Genomic DNA, 12,466 nt, shown 5'->3' with positions numbered 1-12,466 from the left:
GGCCATCAATTATATTATGGCTAAGGCCATCGCCGCCAACAGTCGACGTGGATTCGACTACGGCGAGTAAACGACTCGACGACGGTCGAAGTCGCCTACATGGCTAAGGCCATCAATTATATTATGGCTAAGGCCGTCGCCGCCAACAACTGACCTAGATTCGACAACGGCGAGTAAACGACTCGACGACAGTCGAAGTCGCCTACATGGCTAAGGCCATCAATTATATTATGGCTAAGGCCATCGCCGCCAACAGTCGACCTAGATTCGACTAAGGTGAGTAAACGACTCGACGACAGTCGAAGTCGCCTACATGGCTAAGGCCATCAATTATATTATGGCTAAGGCCGTCGCCGCCAACAGTCGACCCAGATTCGACTACAGCGAGTAAACGACTTGACGACAGTCGAAGTCGCCTACATGGCTAAGGCCATCAATTATATTATGGCTAAGGCCATCGCCGCCAACAGTCGACCTAGATTCGACTAAGGTGAGTAAACGACTCGACGACAGCCGGTCACCTACACGACTAAGGCCATCAACCGTATAATGGCTAAGGCCATCGACGCCGATAAGTCGACCCAGCTCGACTATAACAGCGTGTAACTCGAAGATAGTCGAAGTTGCGCACACGGCTAAAACCATCAACAAAGCTAAGGTCGAAAATAAAAGATACAGAAAGAAAAGAACAGTAAAAGTATAACTTCCATTATCATCCAAAAATGCATGTACAAAAAGGACCCATTTACATTTCCAAGTACAGCAAAACAAAATAAATACAAGTCCTAAGGGGCCTCGCCATCCTGATCAAACGCCTTCCGACGGATCGCCATCTCGTCCGCCGCCCGTCCTCTGCCTGATAGGCCGCAGAGATCCAAGAGCCGGATTCTAGACGGTTGACATCTTCGGAGTTATAGCCCGCCCGGTCTGGGGTTTCACGAGCGACAGGGACTATGCGCCGTTGCTCTTGAACCTCTGCCTCGGTAGCTCGACCCGCAGCTAAGAATTCCTCGAAGACGACCAATCTGGCCTCGGCGTATACCCACATATCATGCGCCTCACGACGCGCATCCTCACCAGGCCTTGACGCAGCAGTCCGCTTGAGGACTTCAATCTCAGCCGCCTTGGCATCAAGCTCGGAGGTCAGAGCGGCAACCTTGACCCGCAAATCAGCAGCTTCCGCCGCTACCCCCCGGCCAACCTCCAACTCTTCTTCTTTAGACTGGAGAAGAGTCTCCAGCTCAATATTCCGGGCCAGGGCGGCCATCAGCTGCTCATCAATCTGCTCTAACTCGGCCACCCTCCTTCTCAGCTGGGCCTCCGACTCCTCCAAACCCTCACGAAAAACCCGAAATTCCGGGTCTTGCTTGAGTAGGTCCGCCAGCGCTTGATGCTTGACTCGGCACCGCCGATATTTCTTTACCACCTTGTTAAAGGTGGCTGCCTTCCTTTGCGCTCGCCGCCCCCTCTCTATCTCCAAAATGAGAGTCTAAAAAAAAAGAGAGGAAAAGGATGAAGGGCAAGTCAGCATGTATCAAAATTTATTTTACGATACATGAAGAGAATCGAAAAGTACCTGTAAGGCCGCACCGGCAACCCTCCGGGATAGTTCCTCGTCGCTAACCCCTTGTAACGTTTCACGCTCAGCGGCCGCACATAGTAGGGTCATATCCGCTGCGGCCTGCTCGCTGTGTTGCAACAGGTTATACCCCCCCGGGATCAGAATTCGACGGTTGGATCTACCTACCGCCATCCCAACACGGGCCGGACCCCGCGTTGACGCTTCTGCATCTGCCTGGCGACCTCAGGGCCCACCTTCTCGGCACCATCATCTGCCCCTCCAACGGCAGCCGACGAGCCGATTTCCGGAATGCGTGTTGGCCTGGCGTCAGGAACAGCCCCCCTTTAGGGAGCCGACCTCCCAGAACGGATGGCATCCACCATAAAAACAGGGCTTGACTCCCGACGAGGCTCACTCGCCCCCTCATCTACCGTGGCTACCCCCTTGCTGGTTATCAACCGACGTCTCTTTCTTTCCGGCGTCTCCTCACTATTAGAGGACCCCTCCACAGCCCGAGGGGATGGCATCGAAGGAGTCGCTCCCCTCGCGGACGCCGCCACAGGCAGCGGTTGAGGAACCTCCGTGGCGTCATCATTGGGCGAACCGCAGGGTATGTATCCACCTTCAGAATCGGTCCCCGCCCCAGGTAGGATGACGACTCTCTTTTTCTTCTTCTTAGGGGCGCTCCGACCTGCCAAACACGAACAAGTCAGGTAACGAACACGTAAGGAATCCCCAAACCGTAGCCAAAGAATTACCTGACGGGCCGTACTGTCGAAGAAAGGCAGCCCAGGTACGGCACTCCTCCGCATAGGGTATTATTCTTCCCACCCACGATTTAATGTCATCAACGAGCTGGGGTGGAGAAGCCCTCGCTGCGAATAAAAAAGAGAAGAAAGAAAAACAAAGGTCACAATGGCCGTATGGTCGAAAGCGCAAGCGGCACTGAAATTTACAAATAGAAATACTTACGTTCTGGATTCCATTTTTCCGGGAAACCCTCGGGATTCGACACCAGGTGCTCCGTCCTGATGTAGAAATATTTACGCCAAAAACGGCGGTTGGGCTTATCATCGGCTTGAACGACCAAGCCCTTTGCGCCACGACCTTTCAACTGCAGCATGGTACCCCTCAGGTAACCAACGCTGAACAACTGTAAGAGGTGGTGGACTGAGACGCTGCACCCAGCCCTGGCCGCATAGGTGGTCATGATACGGCACACCTTCAAAGTATAAGGAGTAAGCTGGGCCGGACACACATTGTAAAAACGGCAAAGCTCCTCCGCCAGAGTATAGACTGGAAGGTCGTAACCGATCAAGAACGGGTACTCGTAGAAGGCGCAATATCCAGGCCGGTGCACATTGGCATAATCCGTCCCGGCCGGAACCATGTCCACGTGGTCCGGAATACGGTGCGTCTCTCGCAGCTCGTCTAAATGGGATTGTAGCAAAACGCTGTGCTCCCAGGGAAGATCAGGGCTTTTAGTCGGAAAATCCCTGCGAACGTGCATCTCCTTCGGAAGGACATTGTCTACGCTGAGAGGAACAAGGGCCTTCTCCGCCTTTTCCCCTTCACCACTAGAAGATGGCGGAACCCTAGACGGGGCATTATCCTTGGCCTTTTTATTATTTTGTCCGCGTTTTGCCATGATATACTACTTGAGAAACGAAGCACTGACAATAGGAAGTGTGGTTTCAACGGAAGTGGGAAAGTCCCTCACGAAATAACGGTTACAGGAAAGAAAGGCAAAAGGGTGTATCAGAAAATACTTTTCAGAGGCTTGAAAGTGGAATCAGATCAAACCTTTCTCATACTTATAAGGATAAACTGCACAGGAATCGAAGAGTCATGATTCAAAACGTGCGCCGGAAACCAAAACGTCACTTCATCCTTTAAACCGCCTCGGGGGCAAATATAATGATGATGCATACAGGCGATGACATCATTCCAAAAAGGAAGCCACGCGTCAGCGGCTCAACAGCGTCATATGTTTCACTTCGTTCATATTTTCGCCCCCGGTCGAGGTCAAATTCTCCTAAGACGAGGTTCGCATTTCCGCCCGCCGAAGACGCCCACCAAACGCGTCTCCAACGAGCGGAGGGACTAACTGTATAGGGTCAAATTTGACCCTCAGTATCTCTACGCCAGTGGGTACGCCCAATGAGTGTACGCCGACCAACGTAGCGGGTACGACTCGGCCGTGAAAGCGACGTCGTTTAGAACTCAGTGTCTATACTAGGGAGACGTTACCTATCTCTGTAACTTTTTGATTCTTTCGAGGAAGGTCTCCTATTATATAAAGGAGACCTCCACATTGTAAAAAGGGGCATCTGATCTAATACAACTCTCTCATTTTGTCTTTCTCTCTTTATATCACTACTTCTGACGAAAATATCTTATTAACATACATTGTCACTTTGCAATATTAGATCTACAACAATATTATCATCTTTGCATCTCTAGGCTTATTATATTTGATTACGATTTACCCCTTCTCTATTTTTTGATTGTTTTATCGCTTACAAAGTACATCGTTAACTTTTGAGCCAAACATATATATACATCATTCGTGTGTTATTCATAATAGTCATTGAGGTCAACTCTACTATCAAAATCCAAACAGCTAGGATGAATTGCTTTTAACCACGCAAAACAAATTATGTCACATTACTGACTAATTACGTATTGACATATTCTAGAAAGACTCATTTTTTTTTTATTAAAAAAATTATTTTCTGTACCTAAAGTCTTGGTGGTTAAAAAGGTCAGCTTTTTTTTTAAAAGGTCAGTTCATTTATTGATGTGATATTACTCTATCCGTTTCAAATTAAACGAGATAGTTTAACTCGGCACGGAGTTTAAGGAAAAAAAGAAAGACTTTTGAAATTTGTGGTCTTAAAAGCTTAAGGGGTAAAGCTTTGTGGGGCCATGTTTGTGTGGTTATAAAAGCTTCTCATTAAGGGTAAAATGAGGAGTTTAAAGTTGAATTATTTCCAAATTTAGAAATATGTCATTTATTTTGGAACAGACTAAAAAGGAAAGTACCTCATTTAATATGAAACGGAAGGAGTATTTATTTTCCACCATGAACGATGACAAATTTAATTTATCCCATTCAGTAATTGAAAAAGGTATTAAATTAATGAAGCTCTTCTGCAAAATACCTGGCTTACTAAAAACCAGCAGTTTAAGGCCAAAATGACTGAAGAATATCTGTAATACAAGGACTGTTTTCATGAGAGTTTCAAGGAATTTTGTGGCTGACATCCTCTGAGCGTTCATATGCAAGAACATATATATAAAGTTCACATAGCAGCATTTTATAATTCTGCAACACCAGTTAGCGGCCCGGAAACAACCAATAGTCTGCATGTTGAAGATAAATTTAAGAGTAAATAAGAGCGTGGTCTCTCTAACAACTTAAAGTTTTAGATGATATGGTTATACGCTTCAACATGTTATTAAAGCAGCCAGAGATTCTGGGTTCGATCTACTCTCACCGCCACTCATTATGTATCGAAAAGACTTTTCCGCATGCTTGGCTCATAAAAAAAAATCAAACTCACTTTGACGTGTGTGTTGAAGACAAATTTAATAGTAAATAAAAGTGTCTTATCTCCAACAAATTAAGCTTTTAGATGAGATGATCAAAGCTCAACACTGCGATATGCTCTTTGCATTTATGAAAGAAACCTTTAGAAGTAGGATTTAACTTATATGTATTGACCTAATCTGTTGTAGTGTGTTTTCATGTTACTAATCTCTCTCATTATATATTAATACATGCATATAGTTATTTTTTAGATAACCTGATAGCTTAAAAATATTATAATAGTCGTGCGTGTATAAAAGTTAAACTCTTAAATGTAACATACATCTCAATACAATTTGAACTGATCAGAGGATCATTTTCAAGGTAGACACATATGGGTCAGCTAATTTTAATTTAAACATGATTGACTATAATAACTAGCTATTAATAGTCAAATAACCAAGTCAAAAGATTCAATATTTTGAGGAGACAAATTTATTTGGGTTTCTCCAACAAACACATTAATCCCCAGGTCTCTATCCTCCAAGAAAATATACAATGTAAAACGAAATTTACAAAAATATTTATTGATCTCTAGGGTACCTAAGCTCATTAAGTGCCCCTTCTTCAAACAAAGTGCGATGTTGATGACCTTCATTGTTGGAAACAACTAGAGGAGGAAAGGGAAACACCAAATTGTTCATATCTTTCCAGTCCAAGCTTCCTCCCAAACTAGTGTAAGGTTCATTATTAAGCATATCCTCGTGTAACATTTCAAGACCATCTAACTTATGTGGATCACTGTACGCCATATGCTCAAGCCCAATTGTAGAATTGCATCCATCATTTAGTGTTAGGACTACTGAGGTATCTGATCCCATTCGCTCCCCTAGCTTTCGTTTCTCAGTGTCAGTGTCGCCCCAGCACACTGCTTTCCCGTCCACGTTGTACTCATGAGAATTTGTGAAAGAAGAATTCAACGTGTTCATGACACCCATTGGAGCATAAGACATCAAATTTATAGAATTGTAATATAATGGATGCCTCAAAGAATTACCCATGGGATCATATTGAGGATTTGGTTCTCCATTCATTGGTTTATCATCATCAACACCATAGAATTTTCCTCCAAGTTTCATCAACAACTTTCTAATAGAAGCATGATCGTTACTGTAACGTGGTTCATCATTTGAGTATGGTATTGATTGCAAGATAGGAAACTCAGACCAACTAGGGTTTGTGTCAATATTGTTGAGAGAATCCATGGAGCTATTCATTTGATCTCTCCCTTTTCTTGATCCTTGTTTTTGGCTTTTACCTCTAAGATTTTTGCGCTGTTTTCCGAATAACTTCTTCTTCAGCTTGGTGTTCCAGTAGTTCTTTATGTCATTATCAGTTCTTCCCGGAAGTTGTGCTGCAATAATAGACCACCTGATATTCATCATATAACATTAGCCAAGGTCATATATATTATATGTATATAGTTTAGTTCCCCCATCCCATTTTATTTTAAAGGGTTTGGAATATAAGGGTCAAAACACATGTTTTTATGTGACTTCTTGCATATATAGATTCTTCAAGGTTTCCGAAATTATATTTACATACCAGAAAACTAAGTGCATGAAAAGTCATATATGAGTCAGTAAATTAAAGTTAATAATTCAAAATATTTAAGAAGAACTTGAGAAAAAACAGATTCGAAGAATTTTTTTGTCTCCGTACAAATATTAGTAATGTCACAAAAAATTGAACAGTAATTCTTTTTGCAACCCTAGATCCGTGTCAAACTAAACCTTAACTAAAAGGTGTAGTTACAAATCATTTATAGAAACATAAACATGAAAGGAATACATGACATAATTAGAATAAAATGGGATCAGTATAATAACCTGCTTCCAATACTAATATAGAGGCTCAAAATAATGTTATCTTCCTCTTGAGAGAATCCACCATGCTTGAGATTTGGTCGCAGATAATTTAACCATCTAAGTCGACAGCTCTTTCCACATCTTTTCAGGCCTAATAATGTTTTAGAAAACAAAACAATCCTATAAATCATCCAATTAATAGGTATGATATATGTTGAGTTTCATCAAGAAAGTAAGATAAGGAAATCAAGAATTCGGGATTTTAGTATACCAATTTTTGGAGGCAAAGCAATCCAGTTGCCACCAGTGCCATGTTGGTCAATATATGACTTCAACTTGGCATCTTCTTCAGGGGACCATGGCCCTTTCTTCACACTGTTCTTGTCACAGCAAGGAGCTCTTCCCATGATCTCTCTTGTTAATTTGATTTCACTAATTAATTAATTAACTAGTTGATTTTTAAGCTAATTTGATCTTTTTCTATCCGTTTCTTGTGTGTGTGTGTGAGAGTGTGTTCAGAGAGAAAGAAAGAGAGAGAGAGAAAGAGAGAGAGAGAGAAATTATAATAAGTAATGTAGAGGATAAATATATCGTGAAAAGCTAGCAGCTAGAATTTTTATTTTTTTGGGGGAGGCGGTATGGCCAGAAGAACGCTGGAGACTGCGTCCTTTCTTCTTGTCTTTCTCAGTGAAGAATCATTAAACATAAAAATACGGCTCTCATGATGAATAGTATTAATTTTTAATTACGTCCATTTGAAAATCATGGACACAAGCTGTTACAAGTCTTCCCAAATTATTATTTTTAAAACAAAACGGAGAGCTATTGCAAACAACGTGTATGTAAACCTTTTGTCACGATCCGGAATTCCCACCTTCGGGATCATGATGACGCCTAACATTTCTCTTGCCAGGCAAGCCAATGTTAGATAAATTTTATGCCACTTTTATAAAAAATCAAATCTAAATTATGCCAATTACTAAAATAATTGAGAAGGAACCGAAATAAAGTGCGGAAAACCAAAACAACCGAAATATAAACATACATCCCCGAATCTGGTGTCACAAGTGCACGAGGTACTAGAGTAGTACAAATAAAGGTCTGAATAGAAAAAAAGTTGTCTGAGGGAAAGTACACAGCTAAGATAAATAAGAAGGGGACTTTAGGGCTGCGGACGCCGAGCAGCTGCACCTCAAGTCTCCACTCAATAGCCGACCCAAGCAATCTGTGAACCGTCGCTGGGACCGACTCCAAAATCTGCACAAGATATGCAGAGTATAGTATGAGTACAACATACCCCATGTACTCTGTAAGTGCTGAGCCTAAGGCAGTCACTTACAATAACCTGTACGTAACATAAAAATAATGGCAAGAATGAAAATGCGGAATGAATTAAAGCAGTTAACACATGAAAGTACTCAACCTCCGAAGAAAAAACAGTAAATGCCAGAAATACCAATTCTTAGAGTCTCGTATAAAAATACCAAAGCCAACACAATACAATAAGAAAATAGAAACACATTGATTGTTGCGGCGCGCAACCCGATCCCACCGCACAACACATTCCTCCCTTATTCCACTATGATAATCTCAACAATAATAAATAAATAAATATATGTTGCGGCGCGCAATCTGATCCCACCATATAATATCAGAATCAGTTTTAAAAATCACACTTATTTCCCATATAAATACACCCTTATTTCCTGTTGCGACGTGCAACCTGATTCCACCGTACAACACAATTCTCCCTTACCCCCTCTCCATACTAATGAATACTAAACAGCATGACAATTCAAATAAATGACAACGACGGGTACAATTAAGTCATTTAAGGCAAGTAGCAGTAAATCATGGAAGTATTTAAAGCATGTAACAGATAAGGCATATGGTGAAATAATTAATGAAACGCGGAAAAATACGAAAACAGTTACTTTGGCGGCGTATATACACTCGTCACCTCGCATATACGCTGCACACATGGATTTCACATAACACATAGCTCAAGGATTCATAATTCTCTCAAATCAAGGTTAAACCCAACATTTACCTCATGCCGCAGTCAACTCAGAGCTTTACTAGGGCCTTTCCTCTAGAATCCGCCTCCAAACTAATCGTATCTAACAAAAATCGGCTCGATAACGTAAAATAATGCTAAGGGAATCAATTACAATACATAAAGCTAGGATTTTTAAACTTTTTCCAAAAAGTCAAAAAAAGTCGACCCCTGCTTGGTCAAAACCCGTGATTCGGACCAAAACACATTTACACATTCACCCTGAGCCCGATTATGTAATTAGTTTTGAAATCCGATCCCAAATTGAGGTCTAAATCCCGAATTTGCAAAACACCCCCCCCCCCCCCATTTCTTCCTAACTCCCTAGTTTTCTACCATGAAAGAACAAAGATTAAGGCTAGAAATTTAATGGGCGATGTTAGAAATGGAAGAAAATGAGTTAGAGTATATTAACCTATGAATTGGTGATGAATTTTCTCTTCAAAATCGCCTCTAGGCTGAGCTCAAATGTAAAGTGATGAAAAATGGGTGAAATCACGTCTTTTAGAATTTTAATGTCTAGGCATCAGGTGTTCATCGCAATCGTGAGAAACGTGACGCGTTCGCGAAGGCATTACCCGATTGGCTTACGCGATCACAAGTTACTCCACGCATTTGCGTAGGTTTAGCCCGCCTCACCTCCGTCTTTGCGAGCCTGGGATCGCGTTCGCGTAGAGTAAACTCATCTCCCAGCCCCCGCCTCTCTAGTGACATGCGTTCGCGTTGGTGCAGCCACGTTCGTGAATGGAAGCCCCCCACCGCTCCGCCTTCGCGTCCAAAACCTTGCGTTCGCACTGATCAAAACCACCCCTTGTTCGAAAACATTCGTAGCCTATCCGAAACTCACCCGAGCTCTCAGGGCTCAAAACAAACATGCACACAAGTCCAAAAATATTATACGTACTTGCTCGCGCGATCAAAATATCAAAATAACACCTAGAACTACGAATCAGACACCACAACAAATAATTTTTTTAATAAAACTTAAGAACTTTTATTTTAACAACCGAACATCCGAATCACGTCAAATCACGTTCGTTTTGCACCAAAATTTGCAGACAAGTCATAAATACATTAGTGAACCCATACCAAGTTCCAGAACAAAAATTTGGACCCGGTAGCAACAAAGTCAAACATTGGTCAAACTAGAAATTTCCTTATACCTGTAAACTTCAAATTCACAACAAATTGCGACAAATTAGTCTAGGGACCTCCGAATTCGATCCCGGGCATACGCCCAAGTCCCAAATTAGGATACGGACCCCCCCAATAATAAAACATAGATCCGGGTCCGTTTGCTCAAAATAATGTCTGAAGTCAACTCAAATGAGTTTTTAAAGCATGATTTCACATTTGAATCAATTTTTCACATAAAAGCCTTCCGGAAAAAGGCACGGACTACGCATGCAAAACGAGCTCTTTTGCCTAGACTGAGCTGTGCGTAGTCAATCCTAAATAATCTTGACCTTGTACAAGGCATCCTGTACCAAATCTGTACCCAACAATCGAGCTTCCCGCGGCTCGAACCATCCAACTGGTGAACGACACCGCCTCCCACATAATGCCTCATAGGGGGCCATCTGAATGCTCGACTAGTAGCTATTGTTATAAGAAAACTCCACAAGTGGAAAGAACTGGTCCCAAGAACCCCCGAAATCCATAACACACGCGCGAAGCATGTCCTCCAATATCTAAATCATGCGTTGGACCATCCGTCCGACTGAGGACGAAATGCTGTGCTTAACTTAACTTGCGTGCCCAACGCACGCTGTAGTGCCCTCCATAAGTGTGAGGTGAACTGCGTACCTCGATCAAAAATGATAGACACCTGCACAACGTGAAGGCGGACGATCTCACGGATGTAGATCTCAGCCAACCGCTCTGAAGAATAGGTAATTTCCACAGGAATGAAATGTGCTGAATTGGTCAACCGGTCCATAATGACCCATACCGCGTCGAACTTACTCTGAGTTTGTGGGAGTCCAACAACAAAATCCATAGTGATACGCCCCAGTTTCACTCAAGAATCTCTAACTTCTGAATCTTGCCACCAGGTCTCTGATGCTCGTACTTTACTTGCTGACAATTTAGACACCGAGCTACATATGCAACTATATCCTTCTTCATCCTCCTCCACCAGTAATACTGCCTCGACTGGCTGACCTCTCTACTGCACTCGAACTGAAGGATAACTATTTGATCTCAACTGTCGAACCTACCGAGCTATAATAACCACCGGATCCTCCTCATAAGTCAAATCCTTGTCCAATTGGACTGAGCTGAAATCTAGCACATGGGACGAATAACCGTGATATTTCCAGAGCATAAACACATGGAACACCGGATGGACACCTGATAAACTAGGTGGCAATGCGATCTTGTAGGCCGCCTCACCCACTCTCTCAAGAATCTCAAATGATACGATATACCTAGGGCTCAACTTGCCTTTCTTATCGAAACTCATCACGCCCTTCAAGGGTGAAACACAGAGCAACACTCTCTCTCCAACCATGAATGCAACATCACGAACTCCACGATCAGCATAACTCTTTTGCCTAGACTGAGCTGTGCGAAGTTGATCCTGGATAATCTTGACCTTGTCCAAGGCATCCTGTACCAAATCTATACCCAACAATCGAGCCTCCCACGGCTCGAACCATCCAATTGGTGAACGACACCACCTCCCATATAATGCCTCATAGGGGCTATCTGAATGCTCGACTAGTAGCTGTTGTTATAAGAAAACTCCGCAGGTGGCAAGAACTAGTCCCAAGAACCCCTGACATTCATAACACACGCGCGAAGCATGTCGTCCAATATCTGAATCGTGCGCTGGACTATCCATCCGTCTGAGGATGAATTGTTATGCTTAACATAACCTGCGTGCCCAACGCACGCTGTACTGCCCTCCAGTAGTGTGAGGTGAACTACGTAACTCGATATGAAATGATAGACACCGGCACACCGTGAAGGTGGACGATCTCATAGATGTAGTCTCAGCCAACCGCTTTGAAGAATAGGTAACTGCCAAAGGAATGAAATGTGCTGACTTGGTCAACCGGTGCACAATGACCCATACCGCGTCGGACTTCCTCTGAGTCTGTCGGAGTCCAACAACAAAATACATAGTGATACGCTCCCACTTTCACTCCATAATCTCTAACTTCTGAAGCAATCCACCAGGTCTCTGATACTCGTACTCTACTTGCTGACAATTCAGACATCGAGCTACATATGCAACTATATCCTTTTTCATCCTCCTCCGCTAATAATACTGTCGCATGTCCTGATACATCTTGGCGGCACCCGAATGAAAAGAATACCGTGAACTATGGGCCTCCTCAAGGATCAACTCTCAAAGCCCATCTATATTGGGCACACAAATACGACCCTGCATCGTTAAAACCCCATCATCTCCAACTGTAACCTGCTTGGCACCACCGTCCCAC

At 43.1% G+C, this 12,466-nt stretch overlaps 1 protein-coding gene across 1 annotated transcript; it reads right to left on the bottom strand.

Annotated features, from left to right (window-relative positions):
* On the bottom strand, window positions 5,545–7,510 carry LOC109236245 (transcription factor RAX3-like). Its single transcript, XM_019402442.1, has 3 exons — window positions 7,233–7,510; window positions 6,983–7,112; window positions 5,545–6,524 (listed from the first exon to the last, which is right to left on the bottom strand). The coding sequence occupies exons 1-3, from the start codon at window positions 7,366–7,368 to the stop codon at window positions 5,678–5,680; spliced, it is 1,113 nt and encodes a 370-aa protein (XP_019257987.1). The 5' UTR covers window positions 7,369–7,510; the 3' UTR covers window positions 5,545–5,677.

Source organism: Nicotiana attenuata, chromosome 12, assembly GCF_001879085.1.
Source record: "Nicotiana attenuata strain UT chromosome 12, NIATTr2, whole genome shotgun sequence".
NCBI classification, from domain to species: domain Eukaryota; kingdom Viridiplantae; phylum Streptophyta; class Magnoliopsida; order Solanales; family Solanaceae; genus Nicotiana; species Nicotiana attenuata.
This window is presented reverse-complemented; position numbering and strand designations above follow the sequence as displayed.

What these genes read in the sequence shown, in the direction of transcription:
- LOC109236245 (XM_019402442.1), bottom strand. Translation starts at nt 7,368, where the DNA reads ATGGGAAGAGCTCCTTGCTGTGACAAGAACAGTGTGAAGAAAGGGCCA. An exon ending in TGCTTTGCCTCCAAAAATTG is followed by an intron (nt 7,113 to 7,232) that starts GTATACTAAAAT and finishes AAACATTATTAG; the next exon opens with GCCTGAAAAGATGTGGAAAG. An exon ending in TATATTAGTATTGGAAGCAG is followed by an intron (nt 6,525 to 6,982) that starts GTTATTATACTG and finishes GATGAATATCAG; the next exon opens with GTGGTCTATTATTGCAGCAC.